Below are 21,296 nucleotides of genomic sequence, written 5' to 3'. Positions count from 1 at the left end.
TTTAAGTTCGCTCTTGTAAATTAATTAAATCTTGTATTAAAAAATAGTATACAAAAAGCAAAATCACTAAAATATTTAACTTTAATGTTCAAAATGCTCAGTTTGTTCTTGCAGTATGAAACCCTCTCTCCGTCATCCATGAATTAAAGGTTTCACTTACAGTAGCCCTGACCTTGTATAAACCACTCATTGTTGATGTTTAATCTCTATGCAACTTTTACTTGTCCTTTAATTCAACAACTCTGTGTTGCCTCTGCTCTCGTGTTTCCACCATGCTCTCTGCAGGTGTGATATCCTGTGCACACATGCTGATCGTAAACACGTCATCTGACATCAAGCCTTCGACTTCAGGTGAACTCTGGCATGACTGACATTACAATGTGAAAAAACCACAAGCCTTTTTTCTTGTTGAGTTGTGTGTCTACATCATCCCAATTCGTTTTCAATGAGAGGCCTCTACTGTCCTGTGATGTTGTTTTAGTGCCAGAAGCTTTCATAAACTTGTTTGATCCAGTTTTAAGTCACATGTTTACATCTGGGTGCTGTTTAAAGAAGGGTTTTAGTGACGGGACGTCTGGATCTGAAGTTACCAGAGAAACAAGCTGAGCTAACGTTAGCAGTTAGCTAGCAATTCTTCCATCCCAATTCACCCAAACTGCATCAGAGAAATACATATTTTTAATGTGAAATAGCTAAACAATTACATATTGTACATTTAAATAAAGCGGTAACCCTTATGACTTAACGTAACAATGTTGATTTAAAGTTTTTATTAAGCTTTTATAAAAAGAATATGAAACAAATCACAGTTTATTTCAACAATTCTTGAAAGATGATCTCAAAATATTGGAAGCAATTAATAGAATTAGATTAGATTGATTAATTTCTGCTTCTACGTAAAATATTCCCTCATTAATCCAGTTCCAACTGATTGTATGCTTAAATAATGTCAACGCGTTAGCCCGCTAACTAAAGTACCTGCTCAGCTAATTACCATTAGCGCCCGATAACACCAACAGGAGTGCTTGTTGGATCGTTATAAAGTGTTGGATGTTGGGTTTGAACGCCTCTCACCTTATCTTTTATCATTCATCATACAAATATGTCGGTAACTTTTCACTATGAACAAGAGATTGCTACATCAATAAAAATATCTGAAAATAAATTCCCGTATCTCCATGTTTAAATGATATAAGAGAAAACGAGAAACAGACTTTAGGCGTGGTCGGACAACTTTGTACAAGACTTCGTCAGAACGTCTATCCAACATACAATAACAAAAACTGATGAATAGTAACGATACCAAAAAGCTAAGTGTTACATATAAAAACAGTTTATGCATTGTATCTCCTTATGTTGACAACTTCTTTTGATAGTCACTAACTTGTCGTCGGTTCGAAAATGTTAATAAATTAGCTTCTGCAGTCGTTGCGACATATACAGCCAAGTTAACGATTAAATAGCCAGTAAAAGCTAGCATGAAAGTAACATACAGTATATGAATGTTTACAAGTATATATGCACCTGAAGAAGGTTTGAATATAAGAAATATAAAATAGCTTTCTGTAGTTTGTCCAATCAGAGGCCTCATAGCTTGCTCTCGAGGGCCGTGTTGACTTTTTCTTGACCAATCATGTTGCGGCTTGGATCTGTGGCTCCGCCTTCTGCATCATCTGTTGGGATTTAAGTTCATTATTAAGTCAAAGTCATTTAAGTGAATTTAATTATTTCCACAAGTCTGTAAAAAAAATTGAATTTACATTCATGTGAAATGTCCCTGTATGTGAAAACCTCCTTGGAGATAAAGCGGACTCGGATGCATTGTGAGGACTTTTTGCCCGGTCCTCATTATGTGTTTGTGTGAGTGTGTGAGTGTGTGAGTGTGTGTGTGTGTGTGTGTGTGTGTGTGTGTGTGTGTGTGTGTGTGTGTGTGTGTGTGTGTGTGTGTGTGTGTGTGTGTGTGTGTGTGTGTGTGTGTGTGTGTGTGTGTGTGTGTGTGTGTGTGTGTGTGTGTGTGTGTGTGTGTGTGTGTGTGTGTGTGTGTGTGTGTGTGTAGTTGTGTGTGTGTGCTGACCTTTGACCTGTCGGTCCAGGAGGCGTGGTCCTGCCAGCCCGATACCAAGCGCTCCGATGGGCGCTGTTACCAGGATTGCTAACACGGCTAATGTTAGCACATCCAAACCAAACTTAATCAAGGTCTCGTCACCCTCCTCCCTCGCCATGTCCAACGCTTTGGAGCCAATAGCAGCCTGGAACACACAAACAACGTTTTAAAATCCATTACCTGGATGTGGACATGTCTCATTGAGGAGGTTCTGGCGGTTCTTTTATTGGGTTCTAGGGGGACATTGGGAGGTGTTATGGTCATATATGTCCTTGAAGTAATCTCATGGTGTCATTGACAAGGTTTAACGATCCTATAGTAGGTTTTAGGGGTAATTGATTAAGCTTTAATCGAAGAGGTTATAGAGGTCCTTTGAAGACTTCTAGAGTTGCCTTGGGAGATTTGCTCATATGCTGATTAGTTTATTAGCTGATAATGGTACCTGGCCACTCCCTGATGTCCATACATAAACCAATAATTAACGTCATGGGGATTAAACCAGTTCTTGTATACATTGTAATAAATAATAATAATAATGAGTTCCATTTATAAAGCACTTCATATTTGAATGCAAATCCCGAAGTGCTACAAGTAGTGAGCATGAACAGTATAAATAAACATTACACAACACGGTAGAATTAATTAAAAAGCAATACAAAAATAAAAATAAATAAAAATAAAAGGGTTATAAAAATGTCTAGGCAAAGGCTCTTTTGAAGAGATGGGTTTTGAGGCCTTTTTTAAAAGCCTCCACGGTCTGTGGTGCTCTCATTTGGTCGGGGAGAGCGTTCCACAGGCTGGGAGCAGCCGAGCAGAAGGCCCGGTCTCCCATAGCACGGAGCTTAGTCCTGGGGGGTTTGAGGAAATTGGAGTTGCTGGAACGGGTGGTCCGCAAGGAGGTATGGGGGGTGAGGAGTTCCTTGAGGTAGGGAGGGGCAGTTCCATGGACACACTGGTGGGTGAGGACGGAGACCTTGAATTCGATCCTCAGTTCCACGGGTAGCCAGTGTAGTGCTTTAAGGATGGGGGTGATGTGATCATATTTGCGCACCCTCATCAGGATCCTAGCAGCATGTATGTCTTTCTAGGACGTTGAAGGGTTCCTGGAGGTAGGTGTACGATAGTCTTTCTGTCTATAGTCATTATTTTACCCTTTTTTGAAGGTAAAGTATAAAGAAGGTGTTATTGATCATCTTGGTGGTTCTCACACACACCTGTACGGTGGCTTTTGGCAGCCAGGCCACAGAGATGAAGATTTTCTCCTTCAGGTTGAATCCTGCGAAGTGAACCAGCGCGAAGGTGACGAGCAGACGGATCACCAGACCAATGCTGATGCAGGCCAGACCCAGACCTGAACACACCGACAGAAGAGCGTTAAACTTCCTAAAGTCGTACATAAACTGTTGGAAATGTTTGAATGTAAAGCTATAGGCCAAGTCATACTTCAAATCCTGCAATATTATTCCACACTCACACAGCGTTTGCACCTCTAGCTAGTTTGCTTAGAATAAGAAGCCAACCAACTGAAGAGCTTCCCCCAGAGTGGGAATCAGTGTTCTCGGAGGTAATAAAGACCATCCTTTTGAAGTGACTGTTATTTTTGTATTGAATGATTGTTGCTTTTATTTAGGTCTTAAAGGTGGGGTAGGTAAGTTTCAGAAACCGGCTCGAGATACACTTGTTATTATATTCCATGGAATGCTCTTAACATCCCGATAGCAATGAATATCTGAAGTGCTTTGACAAAAAATCCATAAAAAGATTTCATCTGTCGAAGCCGTAATACTGTAAAAAGTACAACCAATCGGATTGGTTGTACTTTTTACAGATTGGACGGCCTACCTGCCTGTCAGCCTTCCATCGGGGCACAAACTTATCTCGTGCCCTCATTGGTCATGTGCGCGTTCGTGTGTGTTGGAGGAGGGGCTCTGTGAGGAAGTGGCAGATTTTCTCCGGTTGTGTATTTTCAAATTCTAGCCACTCGAGCCGGTTTCTCAAACTTACCTACCCCACCTTTAATGTGTGCATATATATAAATGTGTCTTTTGATTGTGTATATACAGGTTATATATATATTTGCATACATATTTTTATATATATTTCTTTTTGTATTCGAGATTGTGGGAAACGATTCGATCTCTCTGTTTGTACACACAAACTGGAATATTGACAATAAAGTTGACTTTGACAAAGAGGTTCAAGAAGTCTTATAGGAGTGTCTGGAGGTGATTACAAAAGTATTGTAAAACTCAAGGACAAATCCAGCGACTCCCAAATGTTTCAGTTGCCTATATATCAATCTAGCCCAACGTAAAGGGCATGAGTTAGCAACAACACTGTTGTTTGTACGGTTCTCATGGTTCTTACCCACGGTGCTCGGGCTCAGGCTTGCTATTCTGATCTCTGCTCCAATCAGACCAAAGAGAAGCGGCTGGAAAACATCCCAGGACCGACCCACCATGGCCGCCACCGGAGCCTGAAGATAAACAAAGAAAAACTCAAACAGTCCGGACTAAAAGACGTAGTGTAAACAGGTCAAGTAAGTAATTTTGTCTTAATTTACATTATTTAATTTGATATTCTGTTCTTGTACATATAATATTCTATTTACATGTATATAAACTTTTTGCACTCCTTTTTATTTTGTATTTTATTATACATGTTGCATTGTTGGAGGGGCTCAGGTCAGTGCATATGACAATAAAACCTTTGAATCTTTGAATCAAGTGTTTCATCCAGATTAAAGTGAGATATCTTGTGTGTGACCTTTTCGGTTTTCCAGCCCAGAGCAGCCAGAAAGGCCAGCACCAGCGTGGAGAGACCGCCAGCGCCGGCAAAACCAATAACGTGGCTGAAGAACACCGAAAATATGGAGAGACCCAACAGCAGGATAGTCCTCGTCAGAACCAGGTCCTCCTGCAGACAGACGGAGAACCATTAAATAACTCATCAATGATTCACCTGTAGTGTCTCGGTCTAAAACAGCACAGCAGCTCAGGAACAGACCCAGGATCAGCCATCCAACCACCTATTGGATTTAATTTCTGAACTATTTAATTTCTTCTGGCAACATTTGATTTATGTTTTGCACTATCTTTTCTTATGTTTGTGTTATTTTACTAATTTATTTGATTGCAATATAACATCAATTCTTGCTCAATTGTATTAATGTTTTAATTTATTAAATCTATTTTATTTTTGCACAACTTTATTTATTTTTTCATCATTTTTTTCATCATTTTAATCGGCACTCACCTGGTCGTTGCTGGGGAAGCAGCAGAGGAACAGACCCAGGATCAGCCCGGCTATGACCCCCCCCACCACCTCCAGCAGACCCTTCAGGATGTTCATCCACATGGCCCCTGCAGGACAAACATGGTATATGTAGACCAGGATCAAACCAAATAAAATAAAAACAGTATATTCCCCTGTACAGACCTGTGGAGAAGGTGATTCCCAGACAGGTGGAGAACCCAGTTATGGCCAGAATATCGTCAAAACTCCCAGCAGCCATCAGGAGTGTTGGGATTCCCTGGACAACAACACAGAACATCATGGAACATCATATACATACAGAGAATACGTTCACGGGGACTTCAGTTTGATGCTGGCAGGTTGTAGGGGTCGCTGTGGTTTTTCATTTGGAGGTCCCGAGGGTTCTTGGTGCTCTTGTATTCTTGAATTGAAGGAATTCTAGAGGTTTCTTTGGATATTCCAGAAGTCCGTCGTTTTTTAATGCAATAACTTTTTTCCCCTGTATGTCTTTTCTGAGGTTCTACGGTTTCGAGAGGCCTTTTGTTTTTAGATTCTATAGGTTCCATTGGTTTTTGTACTCTGTCACGCCCTGGCTCAAGGGCGGACAAAAGAAGGAGACCACACATGATTCATATCGAATTAAAGTACATTGATTAAAGAAACGAAGTGAACTATGAAGTCAGTTAATCAGTAATGTGTGTAGGGTGTGGGTGTGTGAACATGTATCAGTATATAAAGCAAAGACAAACAAACCAAGATCCAGTAGAGCCAAGCAACCCAAGAGGGGAGAGAGGGTGGTTCTCAATGTCGAGGAAGGCTCCTCCAGAGCCACTATTTCAAGGATGCTACGTCATCGAATCCAGCCGAAGGACTGTTCCAATGACCAGAATCCTTGGAATTATACCGAGGACTGAATCCTCCGTTGTGGGAATTTTCGAGGATGCACGAGTGTATCCTCCGCGGTCTTAAAATCCCCACAATGCTTTGCGCACTGACCAATTTCCCAAATCTTTGGCGGAAAATGTAAGGCGGGGCCTCTCATATGATACACACCTGCACACTTGCTAGCCTGTTCCATTCTTTGTTCTCCGAATGCCAGGAAGTATTCTTGCTTAGCCTCTGATGGACCTTACTCGGAAGACATGTCCTACCAAGGAAGCATCCTCGACATTGAGAAACACCCACAGACAGCTCAGGCACCCATCTATATCATAATAGAGATATTTAAGGAGGTCCTAGAGGTTCTTATACTCATTGAAAAGATAATAGAGATATTTAAGGAGGTCCTAGGGGTTCTTGTACTCATTGAAAATATAATAGGAGGTCCTAGGGGTTCTTGTACTCATTTAAGGACCTAAGGATGCCATCATTGCTCTTTGTGCTCAGCCTGCACATGTAGTAATGTTTGCAGAGCGGCTCCCCTGGTGGCAGACTGAAGAACAACAGGTGAGTTATTTACCTTCTCCACGCCCAATCCTTCCCTCTGCAGCAGCAACATGGAGGGGACCACGACCGCCGGGGACACCGCAGCCAGGACGAAACTACACACACACACACACACACACACACACACACACACACACACACACACACACACACACACACACACACACACACATACACACTTTAATACACTGTAGTTTGCATATTTATCCCAGCGGCTCAGGAAGAAAGCCCACAGGATTACAAAACTGTTAAACACCTGAACATCCACAACATTCATCTGTTTGCAACTTACAAATTATTTATCTAATATACCATATTCCAATTACTTGAATAAAGACTCTTCTTGCACTATTTCTATTCTATTTTATTTGTATTTACTTGCATTATTTTATCTGTGTTATTGTGTTGCTCTGTTGGAGGAGCCGGTGACCTCATCGATATACTGTATCTACACTGTAGCTATGTACACATGACAATTTGAACCTTGTGTGTGTGTGTGTGTGTGTGTGTGTGTGTGTGTGTGTGTGTGTGTGTGTGTGTGTGTGTGTGTGTGTGTGTGTGTGTGTGTGTGTGTGTGTGTGTGTGTGTGTGTGTGTGTGTGTGTGTGTGTGTGTGTGTGTGTGTGTGTGTGTGTGTTACCCCAGGATGAAGCCCCACACCCAGGGAAGCCCCAACAGGAAGTGAGAAACCACGGCCACGACGGAGGCCTCCACCACGCAGGGGCCGACCGCCAGACGCACACACACCGCCTTCAGGCGACTCAACGCCTGCAGAGACACACACACACACACACACACACACACACACAACTATAAGTATAGTATGCAGTATATTTACTGAGTGTTCAGTGGTTGAAAACGTACCCAGGTACTGTACTTAAGTCGAAAAAATAAAATGCTCTAAAACCACTCCATTACAAGTAAAAATCCTGAACTCAAAGTGTTACTTAAGTAGAAGTTCATTCGTATTGTTAGCTAAATAAAATTAAAACAAAATTTAAAAAGTGTTATTTTATTTTTTGCATTGTTACAGCTATTTTTTCAAATGTTTATTATGTTTGTCCTACTAAATGTTTTGCATTTTTCTCTTTTGCACAATGTTTTGCTATATTACAAGAATATTTTCATTTAGATATTTGCATATTATTTTCTTGATTGTATTTATAGAGAACCGCAGTGACGCGTCCTAAAACCCGGAAGTAAGTTAGCATTTTTACCACGTCCGGTTAATTCGACAAAAAGCAACGCAATTTCTCCATAGGGTTTTGGAAAATAGCTCCAAATAAGGTCTGTGTTTGACACAAATTGAAGAGACAGATCACGTTTTGTTCTATGACATTAAATCATCAGCAGTGACCCCGCTAGTGATTTTTGAAGAGTTTACGTGTCTGAAAAACAATGGTTGTTAACATGTGGCCGAATAGGACTACAGAAGTTGTCGAGGCCGTTTTACGTCATTACGCCGAACACGTAAACACTCTCGCTAAGTTAGTTTGCCCTGTTCTGCTTGAAAGCAAGTCCCTGCCTCCTGCAGACTGTTCAAACAAACGCTTCAACCTATACAATTTTGAATCTGTAGTTTTGAATATGGAAACCCATCCCTGTTTTTCAGGTCTCAGGCTCGAAAATGATATTTCCAGAACAAATGACCATATCTTCCCTTCTAAAAAGGGTTAAATTAATAATCTTTGTTCTCAAAGTAATGATAAACCTGTGAGTTAGATGTAGAAAAGTCAGAATCAATATAGATGTTTTTTATTTTAAAGAAAATTCAGATTGAACATAGTAAAAAACTGTAAATTATTGTGTCCGTCCAAAAATTATGTTGTACTTATAGTGAAAACTACCCTTGGATGATGGTAAGCTAGACTAAAAGCTTTAGGAATCCAAAGTACAACATGTAATAAGTACCCTGTATCAAGATTGATGCAAAACAAGTGACATTTGACCTTTTTAGAGAGGTTTAGCAAAATAAATCCACCTTTGGGGTGATTTGGGTGGAAATCGGCGTTTTTGCCATTTCTCTAATAATAATAAATTGTATTTTTATAACGCTTTTCTCGAACACAAAGACGCTTACTGGAACCCATTGGTCGATTTTGGTGATTGACATCTCTTTTTAACCGTAAGAGCGAATAGAATTGAAGGAGAATTTCCACATACACACCCACGTTACCAAAAAAAAGTGGGGGTTTCTCGCATGCAGTTTTGCATGAGAGTGAACCTCTCTCACGCTCTGACATCTGAAAATGGAAAAATAGGTTTATAGCTGATGGATTATCAGAAATCATTTCAAAGGGACACAGACACATTGGATTAACCTTCAGCAGCGTTTTTATCGTTTTAATGCCATTCAAGACCACTTTTGATCAGACAACAACGAAGGTAAGAGATATTGCCGTTTTAGCTACCTAGTGCCAAGTGTTGTGATGTCTGTTTTTGTTTGTAAAGTTGCGAGTTCTTATCATAGAGTGAATATGTAGATACCTATCGATTCTGTGTCTTCTCACGATGCTAATCGATGGGTTGGGTGTGCGGCTACGATAAGTAATAAGGGTGTTATGAGTGAGTTTCTGTGCAAAACGGCGTTAGCATTTTTTCGCGCGTTCAGAGGCTGAGCGTTAGCTTTGTGGGTTTTTTTGCAAAAAAAAAAAAAAAGATCTGTAGCTGAGTTTCTTCCCGTTACATGGATATAAAACATTCATAGTTTATTGAATATTAAGATGCCCTCAGACGCTGTTTCCTGCAGATGACACGTTTTTCCACCCGGGGGCTGCGGTATGGGGTTCAACAGGTTGGCGTGACGTTGAAGCAGCGACCCTGCTGTAGTTCGTTTCTAGCATAACGTTAGCATTTAGCTTCTGGCGACTATATTTATGATTCGAAAATTATAAAAGTAGGGTAGACATTTTATTCGGCTGAACAAAACGTGATCCGTCTCTTAAATGTGTGTCAACCACAGACCTTATTTCCAGCTATTTTCCAAAATCCTATTGAGAAATTGCATTGGTTTTTGACGAAGGAACCAGAAGGAGTTTACTACCGGGTTTTAGGACGCGTCACTGCGGTCCTCTATTCTGTATGTGTGTACCAAGGGGCCCTGTCCCAGTCCGGCTCGGGTCAGGATGATTGAACTCAAAACGTTACTTTAGTAGAAGTCCATAAAAACAACATTTAAAAAGTGTTATTACAGCTATTTTAGCATCTTTTTATTTACCTTTTAAAAATGTTAAATATATTTGTCCAATTACAGTGTTTGCTTTGTTCTGTATATATATACAGAACAAGCACATTTTGCTGCTATATTTCATAAATGTTTGCACTATTTTAGTTATTTTCTTGATGTTATTTATTGAGTGTGTGTACCGAGGGGTCCAGGCCCAGTCCGGCTCGGGTCAGGATGACTGCCAGCGCGATGTTCCTCAGCGCTGCAGACCAGTGAGTGTCGATGTAAACGGCGTCCGTGACGTACGGGACGTTGCGCAGCAGCAGGCCGGCCAGCAGCATGCCTGCAACACGGGACAATAAATCATTTAAACATATTTTATTATTTATATTTAAAACACATTATTGGGTCATAAACATTATTTTTTATTTAACGTTTTATATGTATTGTTTTTTATATATACATATATAACTTTATTTTAATTTTGTTTATTTAATTTTATTAGGATTTATTACATTTATAGTCATATAAACATTTATAAATATGATCAAAATATAATATAAAAATAGATCTATACTTTTGTAAACATCTTAAATACATGTCATATTTTTTAGAATAATTTATGTCATATTTAATATTTTGAAAACAATTATTTGAATGAAATGTAATAATTTTTGATGTCAGTTTTATTGGGTATTCCATCAGAGAGGTGTGAGGTGTTGGGTCGTACCAAGTAGAGGAGGGAAGGGGGGGAGCGTGGGCAGCTGGATCAAACCAACCAGCTTCCCCCCGAGCACCGAGCAGAGGAACAGAACCACGAGTCCAAAGAGGTTTCCTCCAGGTAAACACTCACTTCCTGTTATAGACCACACCACCCCGAAGAGCAGGGCGAACACACACCCTGCACACACACACACACACACACACACACACACACACACACACACACACACACACACACACACACACACACACACACACACACACACACACACACACACACACACACACACACACACACACACACACACACACACACACACACACACACACACAACAGGGGAATGTTACAAATAGTGCAAGACATGTTTTTAATATTTCCAGAACAAATTGAATTGTGCAAATAAATAAAGTACAGAGACACACACACACAAAAAGCGCACACACACACACACACACACACACACACACACACACACACACGCACACACACACACACTCACCTTTCGTGATGACGAGGTTGAGGAGGCCTCGAGGTCGGGGACATTTGTTCTTCAATCGGATACAAGACGAGCAGCAGGAGTCGGCCATCTTTATCTGCTGACAACATAAGCCACTTTGAACTCTAACGACAGAAACAGTGAAAGACCTTTAGCAACATTGATGATCACATTAATGACAACTTTACCGAGCAACAGAAATGTTGGTGGCAACTTTATGAACTGCAACACTAAAAAACAGCGTTGCCATGAATCCTTAATATCAGAATGTCCTTGTTAATGTTTAAAGTTTTATTTCAACAGATTTGTGAAACTTCTCCTTCTGAATCTCTCTGCTCCAGTGTTAGGCAACATTGCTCTTTAACTTTGCAACTCACTTTCCCCGTCATAACTCAGAGACGTGTCGCCTCAGCTTGCAATCAATCAATTACAGCAAACATTCAGCAGAAGTTGCAGAGAATTTAACATTTGTAACTTTTCTTCAGTTTGAATATGAGTTCGACCAGGAGCTGATCAAAGATAATTCTGCTTACTTTAATTAAGAACAGTTGAATCCAACAACAACTCACTTCCTGTTGCTCTGACAATTCAATCCCAACAAAACAAAATCAGTTTTATTTACTTTGCTCGTTCTGGTTATTTTTGGTTTTAAGTAAGCCTCAGATTACATTATTACATGACATTACATTACATGTCATTTGTTAGACGCTTTTATATTTATATTACATACATTCAGTACTGTGGACAATCCCCACAGGAGCAATTTGAGGTGAAGTGTCTCAGGGACACAACGGCATGCTGACTGCAGCGGGACTCGAACTTGCTATCTCCTGATTCGAAGTCCAGATCACTATCCACTGAGCTACAGTGAGACAGCCAGATTGCCTCATTAGCGTGGTTCTTATAGCATTGAAACACACACACTCTCCTCCACACGCTCACACACACATATTTAACATGAAAGTAAAACCTGAGGATGTCCAGGCAGTAGAGCGGAGGCTGGCCACACATTTTGTTGGCAAAAATGTGCAAATTTCTCGCAGTTTCTTTGCACATTTTCTATAAATAGTTGACCTTTTCACTGTTATCTGATGGCAACTCCATGTGTGTGTGTGTGTGTGTGTGTGTGTGTGTGTGTGTGTGTGTGTGTGTGTGTGTGTGTGTGTGTGTGTGTGTGTGTGTGTGTGTGTGTGTGTGTGTGTGTGTGTGTGTGTGTGCGTGTGTGTGTGTATGTACTCACCTCGTCCAGTTCGTCCGTCGTCCTCCTCGGCAGGACGGTGATCTCTCTGTCTTCCTGACAGACCTGAACTTTACACCCTCCCTGTGGGTGTGTGTGTGTGTGTGTGTGTGTGTGTGTGTGTGTGTGTGTGTGTGTGTGTGTGTGTGTGTGTGTGTGTGTGTGTGTGTGTGTGTGTGTGTGTGTGTGTGTGTGTGTGTGTGTGTGTGTGTGTGTGTGTGTGTGTGTGTGTGTGTGTGTATTAATCACAAAAGGGACATGAAGGGTGGAAAAGAGAGGGAGAGTGAATAAAGGAGTTGAACTTTGAAATGAAAGTCCACCAAACTGGCCATGGTGTGTGTGATCTTGTTTTACTGCATTAGTGAGGTCCGTCCTAAAAACATAATAGCATTGTGGGGACCGGTCCCCAAAAAGGCTTTCGATTACAATGTTTTTTTGCCAATATTCTTTTTTTTGCAAATAAAATCCTCATACTGTATACAGGGTTAAAGTCCCAAATCTTTTTTTATTGAATCTCAGCAGAGGGAAACACACACACAGATTTTCTCACATTTGTTCTTCCTCTTTTTCTTTCCATCCATCACTCTCAGTCTGTCAGTTAATAAAAAAGAGGTATTTGTTTATAACATTAATTATTAAACCCGCAGATACACTCACTCACCTCTGTGGTGTGTGTGTGTGTGTGTGTGTGTGTGTGTGTGTGTGTGTGTGTGTGTGTGTGTGTGTGTGTGTGTGTGTGTGTGTGTGTGTGTGTGTGTGTGTGTGTGTGTGTGTGTGTGTGTGTGTGTGTGTGTGTGTGTGTGTGTGTGTGTGTGTGTTTTAACTTATTATCATTACTTTATATATCAAGACATACAAATGTAATTTAGATTAATTTCATTTCAATTTAATATGATCTTTATGTATAATTAAAATCAAATATATAGATATTGATATATCGTAAAAATGCACAAAATAAAAAAATATATATAACAGAAAATATGAATAAACGAGACATATAGTAAAATAACTAAAGTAAAATCAAAAAGTCTACATGAAGAAAATAATGCTTTTATAAAGTGTGTTGCTGATAAATATATAACTTATTATTGTTTACCGTGTTCACCTGTAGTGTTGTTAAGGCAAGGCAATTTATTTGAATAGCACAATTCATACAGTGATGCAATTCAAAGTGCTTTACAGGATCAAACAGATAAAAACATAATACATTTGAGTATGGTCAAAGTGAGAAGAAATACAAAAACACACAAAACAATTAAAAGAAAGAAAACCATGTTTAACGGTTCAAAAAAACGGAAAATGAAAAAGCCATGTTAAAAATAAATGTTTTTATACCTGATTTAAATGATTCTAAATTGCCAGCCATTCTCAGGTGTTCTGGGAGTGTGTTCCATGCATTAGGAGCATAGATGCAGAAGGCTGCTTCCCCACGCTTTGATCAAATGGAACAGTGAGCCGGCCTGAAGACCTGAGGGGTCTGCTGGGTTCGTACCGCGGAAGGAGGTCCTTGATATATTTGGGTCCCAGCCCGTTTAATGCATACAATCTTAAAATCAATTCTGTCACTCACTGGAAGCCAATGCAGTGATCTCAGCACTGGAGTGATGTGATCTGTTTGTCCGGGTTAACACTCTGGCAGCAGCATTTTGAATTAGTTGGAGTTTACGGAGTCAAGCTTGCTAAAAACAAATGCATGGACACGTTTTTCAAGATCCTGCTTGGACATAAGGTCTTTAATACGCTGGAAGAAATTACGGCACATCCAGTCATGTATTTGTTTTATACATGTGATCAATAAATCAGTATACTGTATTCATCTATAGAAAGTGATATGTAGATTTAGGTGTCATCCGCGTAAATAAGATATGAAATGTTGTTATTTTTATTATTTGAGCAAGTGGCAGCATGTACAAGTTAAATAATTACCTGAGTTTGTTTCTGAGCGTCCGCGCTCGCCTGGAGGTAACGCTTCGTGGATTCTTCGTCCATCATCTGAAAACAAAATTCACATATTTATTAAAGTAATAATAATAATAATAATAATAATAATAATAATAATAATAATAACAACAATTAGGTAAAAGGTTAAAAAATACAATAAAAAAAAATATATAATAATAATTGATTATATTATTCTAAGTATTAAAGAATTTATATATTTTTTAAAGTGCACTTTTCTGAAGCATGTTTATTTTAATAAATGTTTTTGAATAATGTTTTAATTAAATGATCACCATGTTTCCAGGTTCTCTAATATCACTTTTATGTTCTGATGGATATTGTGTTTTCTGCAGTACAGCCGCCATCTGGTGGAGAAAAGGTTAAACTACAGTTCAGACCTCCTTTGTGTGCAGGAGTTTATTTTTCATTTTTGTATCTTACACTCATAAAAAAAACACTTTACCAATTAGTTTGATAACTTGTAATTATTATATGTTTTTTGGGCAACTTTTATTAATTGCTCTTTTACAATTTAAGATTTTAAAATATGTTTTCCTTTTTAATTTAGTCCCACTTGTGCATTTATATGACATAAATGTATTTATAAATATTTTAATTATTGAGATTATTTTGATATGCATTTAAAGTCTGTTATATTATCAAATATTTTTAGGACAAATACATCTGGATTTTCTATATTTTGCATTTGGTGTCGCCATCTGGTGGTGAACAGTGAGAATGCAGTTCAAACCTCTTTTGGCTCCCCTAGTAAATTATATTTTTTGTCTTGCAAAAATGAATTATAACTCAACTACTTAACTTAAGTTGCTATATTGTGCAGCTTGAAGGAAATTAAATGTAACAACTTTTTTATGCAACTCCATGTAACATTTTAATTGAGAGGAAAAACGTTTATGTTTTAAATGTTTGATATTTATTATTATTGAGATTTGATGATGCAACATCTATTTTATTAATGTTTTAGCATTTTTAAGACCTTTTAACAATTAATTTAGACATTGTTATTGCCCTGTTCTTTAATTCATTTTGCACGTCTAGATGACTGAACCACATGTATGGTTTCTCCTTAATTAATTCCAAACTACAATATTTCCAGGAAATATTCATAGATATATTAGTTTAATTTGAACGTATGTAAATAATAACACCATATAAGGATACATAAATAACATTGTTTTAATACTAAATATATCTATTTTAGGCTTTTTGTCTGCAGGAAATGCATGTAGGTCTGAACAAATACACAATTTCTACCATCAGAAATAAAAAATGTAAAACAATGAACCTCTTAAATAAATTATAATAAATATATAAAAGTAATTTATAATTAGTTCAATATTTATAATTTACCAAAATAATTTTACTAAAACAAGAAATCAGTGCACATTTGATTAACATTCAAAAATGAAATCCAGTCTTACCTTGGCTGTGTGTTTCAGGAACAATGAGGAAAAACGAGTGACAGCTGAGTCAGATGGAAACAGCTGCTTTTAAACAGACACACACACACACACACACACACACACACACACACACACACACACACACACACACACACACACACACACACACACACACACACACACACACACACACACACACACACACACACACACACACACACACACACACACACACACACACACACACACACACACACACAGAGAGAGTAAAGCCTGGCATTATGGGAACACAGGTTGCTGTTATGCTGTTAATGCCAGTCTGTGACACACACACACACACACGTCTTATTATAATGGTAAGTGTGTAAGTAATAGCAGGTGTGTGTCTGTGTGTGCGTACATGTGACAGCTTTGTTCCTCACACACACTAACAGCTGATTAACGCCTCACACACAATGACAATGTACAATTACAATTATTATTAAGATTTCACTTTACACAGAGGAAGTATGTCACTAAGACGTACGTGTGTGCGTGTGCGTGTGTGTGTGTGTGTGTGTGTGTGTGTGTGTGTGTGTGTGTGTGTGTGTGTGTGTGTGTGTGTGTGTGTGTGTGTGTGCAAAATAATGTCTAAATCCTAACTTTTATTTTTTTATAGTAAAGAAGTTAATGCACATCCTGAAATAAAATCCTGGATTTCTTTCCAAGAGTCTGAGAGTAGACATGTTGTTATGGCTAAAAAGTCATTTTTAAACTTATTTTTGGGACGATAGGAAGTGGAAACAGTCTGCACACAGACTGTGAGTCAAACACACACAATCACACACACAGGTGGCAGAGTGTGTGTAGAGTCTTTATTGGTGGGAAACACGGTGATACAAAGGAAATATTTCAGGTGTTACACAAAAAAACATTAAAAGGCTACATTTAATTTAAATCCAGATCATTAAAGATAATAACACACACACACACACACACACACACACACACACGACATACAAAAAGCTGTAGAAAAATACTCTTAAAAAACACAGGAAAAAAAACCCACTGGAATGTTCTGGATGTCCAACAGACGTCAGCGTGGAGGAAACACCGGCAACTTGTTGGGCAACAATCAAATGTTATGTTAAAATGAACAGAAATAAATTCAAAATAATTCATAATCAAATGTAAAAAATATTCAGAAATGTGTAAACAATGTTGGAAACATTCCCGAAAGAGTACTGAAAAATATATGTGAATAAATATCCAGATTTATTTGTTATCCGGCCTGTCAGTATGGCGTTATCAGGACAGCTAATTTTTTTGGAAAATTAACCTAATGTTTTTATTTCACAAATATGTAAATACATTTTAGAACTATATCAGATATATTTAAATGAATTTCTGATTTTTTTATTTTATTAATCTACATGGAACATTCCCCCAAAAATGGGAATAAATGGAAGTAAATGTGAAAACTCCATAAATGTTGCTAACATTTTGTTAAAAAGTGCGAAGAGCTAAAAGTTGCCTTACAAGTTGCCGGTGTGTGTAGAAGCAAATTAATGTCTGTCACACACACACAGTACGACACCTTACAGCTAACATTTTTTTTTTTGTACTGCTAAGTCTACCTACAGGCACTATAGAGTGAAGCATTGTGGGAAGTTGACTTTCAACTGGTCTGTTTTAAGATAGCAGCTTTTCAGTCAGCGTTTAAAGTCTGAACTGTGATTTAAAGATTTAAACACTCAAAGCAGACGATCGGACAATGGAAATAAAGTGTGTGTTTACATACATCACACACACACACTCACACACACACTCTCACACAACATTAATGTAATAACTACATCATCCTGTTTTGTTTAAATCAACAGGAAGTCTCTGAGTTAATCTGCCACTAAACTACGATTAAAATGTAGTGACGAGTTAAATGTATAATAATTGTTATAACCATTGCTGAATAGAAAAGGTTTCGTTACCCCTAATTATCATGAAATTAAAACCAGCAGCACATCCGGCTCTTAATTACCAGGACATTTTGTAATTTATTCGAAAACAACATTTCCACAACATAAATTTTGCAAAAAAACAAACACATTTTTTAAATGTTGAAGTTTAAATACCGTGAGTTTATTTTACTTTAAAAATATTGTATTATGTTTTTGTTCTTTGAGAAATTCCAGTTGGTGGAAATGTAACTACATTTTTTGACACCATATTATACGATTTAAAGATTATTATTGTTTCATATTTTTGCTAAACTCTTTGTATTTTCCGTCCCGGGGAAATTTTGAATTTTTTCAAATATTTGTATCTTTTGAAAAACTGACAAGTCTTTAAAAAAAATTGGGGAAATTTCAAATGTGTCCCCCCCCCCAGATGCTATATGCAGGCCTCTCTACCAAAAAAATATCCTTACATTTTTCAAAATATTGGTACTAAACCTACATTCTAAATATTTGACGCTTCAAATCTAAAAAAAGTGGAATTCAATCCACATTCTTTTGGATGATTTTGGATGATCTTATGAAGTAAGATATATCAATGCTAAAAGCTAATTAAAAAGTCAGCGTTAGGTTTCCAGCAGCGGTTACACTTCATTAAATGTTAAACAGATCCTCACAAACCCTGAAGAGATCAAATGTGTTTTTAGCGTTAAGTGTGGCGTCTACTTGCTAGCTAACTAGTTAGCATCAGTAATAGGGGTTTACACTGCAGTTATAACCCAATATGTATACATGTTCATTTTAACTTGTTCATTCTCACCCTGTTGCTGTTAAACTACTGAATGTCCCCACAGGGATTAATAAAGGTCCATCTTATCTTATCTTAGTTAGCATGTGAGGCTAACAGTATAGATATAGGCACAGGTGTGTGTGTGTGTGTGTGTGTGTGTGTGTGTGTGTGTGTGTGTGTGTGTGTGTGTGTGTGTGTGTGTGTGTGTGTGTGTGTGTGTGTGTGTGTGTGTGTGTGTGTGTGTGTGTGTGTGTGTCAGTCGCTCAGGTACGTGTGTGTGTAGATCTGCTGTTGGATCCAGGAGGTGAAGTGTGTGACGTTGCTGTAGACTCCGGGTCCGAGAACTTTACTGAAGCAGACGCTGCCCCAGGAGGTCAGACCGAAGAGCGTCCAGCGACCAGAGGCGTCCGAACACACCAGGGGGCCACCGCTGTCTCCCTGAACACACACACACATTAAACACACACATTTGTTTAACTTAAATTAAACTTTTTTTGTATTTCATATTTTGTTTTAAAGTCAAATTTATTGATTTTAAAAAAACGATTTAATTTGACTTATTTATTTTTTTAATTAAACCTTTTTTACATTTCTGAGTTAAACTTCACTTGAAAAAAAGTTGAATTACATTTTTAAATGTTACTTCATTTAGAATTTTTACAATTCTTCGCCTTAATTGGCCGAAAAAAAATTATGCTTTTCCTTCTTTCTTTTTTTTACATAAGTATTTTTCTCCAAGAATCTCGACTTAAATACGACTTTCGTTCCGCAAAAATATTATGACATAATTTACCCTAAATATAAAAAAATAATTCTCTCTAATAATACAACATTTCCCCCCAATATTCTGACTTTTTATTCCTCTAAAATGTTTAATATTTATTAATTCCTGCAGACGTTACCATGCAGGAGTCGACGGTACCCGCTTCGTATCCGGCGCAAAGCATTCTGGGAGTTATAGTCTTCATGTCGAAGTAGGACTGACACTGAGAGAGAGAAATTATCCTGACCTCACCCTCCTGCAGCTTGAAGGGCACTAAATACACACACACACACACACACACACACACACACACACACACACACACACACACACACACACATACAGATAGAGACACACACACAGAATACATTGGGGGAAAAGAGGATACACACAAGGTAAAAAATAAAGACAAAATAGAATAAAACATTGAAATGTTTTTTAAATAAAGTTAATGTTGAAACAAGATACCACAGTAAAACGTTGAGCATTTGAATGAACATGTTAAATATATGTAACATGTTAAGTGTGTGTGTGTGTGTGTGTGTGTGTGTGTGTGTGTGTGTGTGTGTGTGTGTGTGTGTGTGTGTGTGTGTGTGTGTGTGTGTGTGTGTGTGTCTCACTCCTGTTTCCCATGTGTCCCCAGCCGGTGATGAAACAGTAGGAATCAGGAAGAGGAAGTCGAGAAATGTCGGGGAGACAAACCGGCCGCACGAACTCCGTCTCCTCGATCTGAGGAAATATAAAAAATGTGCTGTATATAATGTATATTTTCCACGTGTAAATCTTTTGCTTTTTTTTAATGCTGTTTTATTTCTATTTTGAAATGTTTACATTTGGGATTGTTTATTTCTTTGCAATGCCTTGTCTTTTTATGTTGCTGCAAAGCAAACATTTATCACATTACGATCAATAAAGTACTTCTTATATCATCCAACATGTAGATACTAAGCTAATGGTTTCACCTTAATAATCATATTTAATATTTGTCTTAATGTACATTATTTAATTTAATATTCTGTTCTTGTACATATCATGTATCATGTATCATGTATCATGTATATAGACTTCTTGCAGTACTTTTTATTTTTGTATTGTATTATATATGTTGCATTGTTAGAGGAACTCAGGTCAGAAGAATTTCATTGCCATTTCGGTAGCTTATGTGCATATGACAATAAAACCTTTGAGTTTGAATATTTTAAATGCTGGTTTCTGACCTCAGAGTCGAGCTGCACGACGCTGATATCGTAATCGACGACGGCTCGGTTGTATCGGGGGTGAACAACGATGGATTTCACTCCTCGAGTCTGGCTGTTTCCCCCGGGGTGATCCAGATTATTCAGACCCAGCACCACCTTCCACATATCAGCCCCCTCCCTCCTGGGAAATAAAACATTCAGAATATGATTATTAAAAGTCTTTAAAATGTCCCAAAAATATGGAAACATTTCATTAATTTAGTTATTGCATTTGTCATTAAATGTGTTCCTTGGTATGTCAAAAAGCCATTGTAAATAATAAAATGAAAAAGTGTTTAAATGTTTAGGAATTTAGCCTTTAAAATAGAAATGTATTTCAAAATGTACACAAATGACCATAACTCTTTCAAATGTGCACACTTTTCAAATAAAACATTTGCATTAATTAAATCCTTAAAATTTTTAAATGTATTGTGTATTTTCCATTAATTTCATCCATAAAACTGGTCTTTAAATTGGATACAAATTTCAAAAGAAGTCCTTAAATTAAAAGTTAATTTGGAAAATGTCAAGAAAATTGTAATAATCAATTAAGTGCTGACAATGTAAAAGAATATATGTTTTAATATCCATAAATGTATTCCCGAAAATGACAAAAAATAGACACATTTCCATAAATCTTGTTATATTATAAAAAAGTAAAAAATATCCATGAATGTTTTCTTAAAGTCCATAACACATATATATAAAAAAAAAATATTCCCAGAGTTAATAAGAAATGTTATTTTTAAGAACCAGAAGATATATCATTATTTTAT

At 37.7% G+C, this 21,296-nt stretch overlaps 2 protein-coding genes across 3 annotated transcripts in view; both read right to left on the bottom strand.

Annotated features, from left to right (window-relative positions):
* Positions 1–755: 755 nt before the first annotated feature.
* On the bottom strand, positions 756–14,419 carry LOC117463794 (sodium/hydrogen exchanger 9B2). Its single transcript, XM_034106243.1, has 14 exons — positions 14,354–14,419; positions 12,431–12,511; positions 11,194–11,290; positions 10,701–10,871; positions 10,171–10,313; positions 7,445–7,572; positions 6,819–6,900; positions 5,543–5,636; positions 5,360–5,466; positions 4,871–5,020; positions 4,472–4,580; positions 3,319–3,455; positions 2,075–2,249; positions 756–1,673 (listed from the first exon to the last, which is right to left on the bottom strand). The coding sequence occupies exons 1-14, from the start codon at positions 14,417–14,419 to the stop codon at positions 1,588–1,590; spliced, it is 1,626 nt and encodes a 541-aa protein (XP_033962134.1). The 3' UTR covers positions 756–1,587.
* A 2,205-nt stretch (positions 14,420–16,624) lies between these two features.
* Positions 16,625–21,296, bottom strand: part of corin (corin, serine peptidase) — a 23,707-nt gene continuing 19,035 nt past the window's right edge. For both annotated transcript variants that reach the window (XM_034106156.2, XM_034106157.2), the window contains exons 21-24: positions 20,497–20,659; positions 19,900–20,008; positions 19,419–19,552; positions 16,625–18,954 (exon numbers count right to left, since the gene is read on the bottom strand). In XM_034106156.2, coding sequence (XP_033962047.1) covers positions 18,772–18,954; positions 19,419–19,552; positions 19,900–20,008; positions 20,497–20,659 — 589 coding nt within the window. In that variant the 3' untranslated portion in view covers positions 16,625–18,771. The remainder of the gene's footprint in view (positions 18,955–19,418; positions 19,553–19,899; positions 20,009–20,496; positions 20,660–21,296) is intronic.

Source organism: Pseudochaenichthys georgianus, chromosome 18 (genome assembly GCF_902827115.2).
Source record: "Pseudochaenichthys georgianus chromosome 18, fPseGeo1.2, whole genome shotgun sequence".
In the NCBI taxonomy this organism is placed as follows: Eukaryota; Metazoa; Chordata; class Actinopteri; order Perciformes; family Channichthyidae; genus Pseudochaenichthys; species Pseudochaenichthys georgianus.
Note: the sequence above shows the minus strand (reverse complement) of the source record. Positions and strands in the feature narration are given on the sequence as shown.

Coding starts and splice junctions, on each gene's coding strand:
- LOC117463794 (XM_034106243.1), bottom strand. CDS start 14,419: ATGATGGACGAAGAATCCACGAAGCGTTACCTCCAGGCGAGCGCGGAC. Junction 5,467..5,542: donor GGGAATCACCTTCTCCACAG/GTCTGTACAGGG, acceptor TTTGTCCTGCAG/GGGCCATGTGGATGAACATC. Junction 4,581..4,870: donor TGGGCTGGAAAACCGAAAAG/GTCACACACAAG, acceptor GTTTATCTTCAG/GCTCCGGTGGCGGCCATGGT.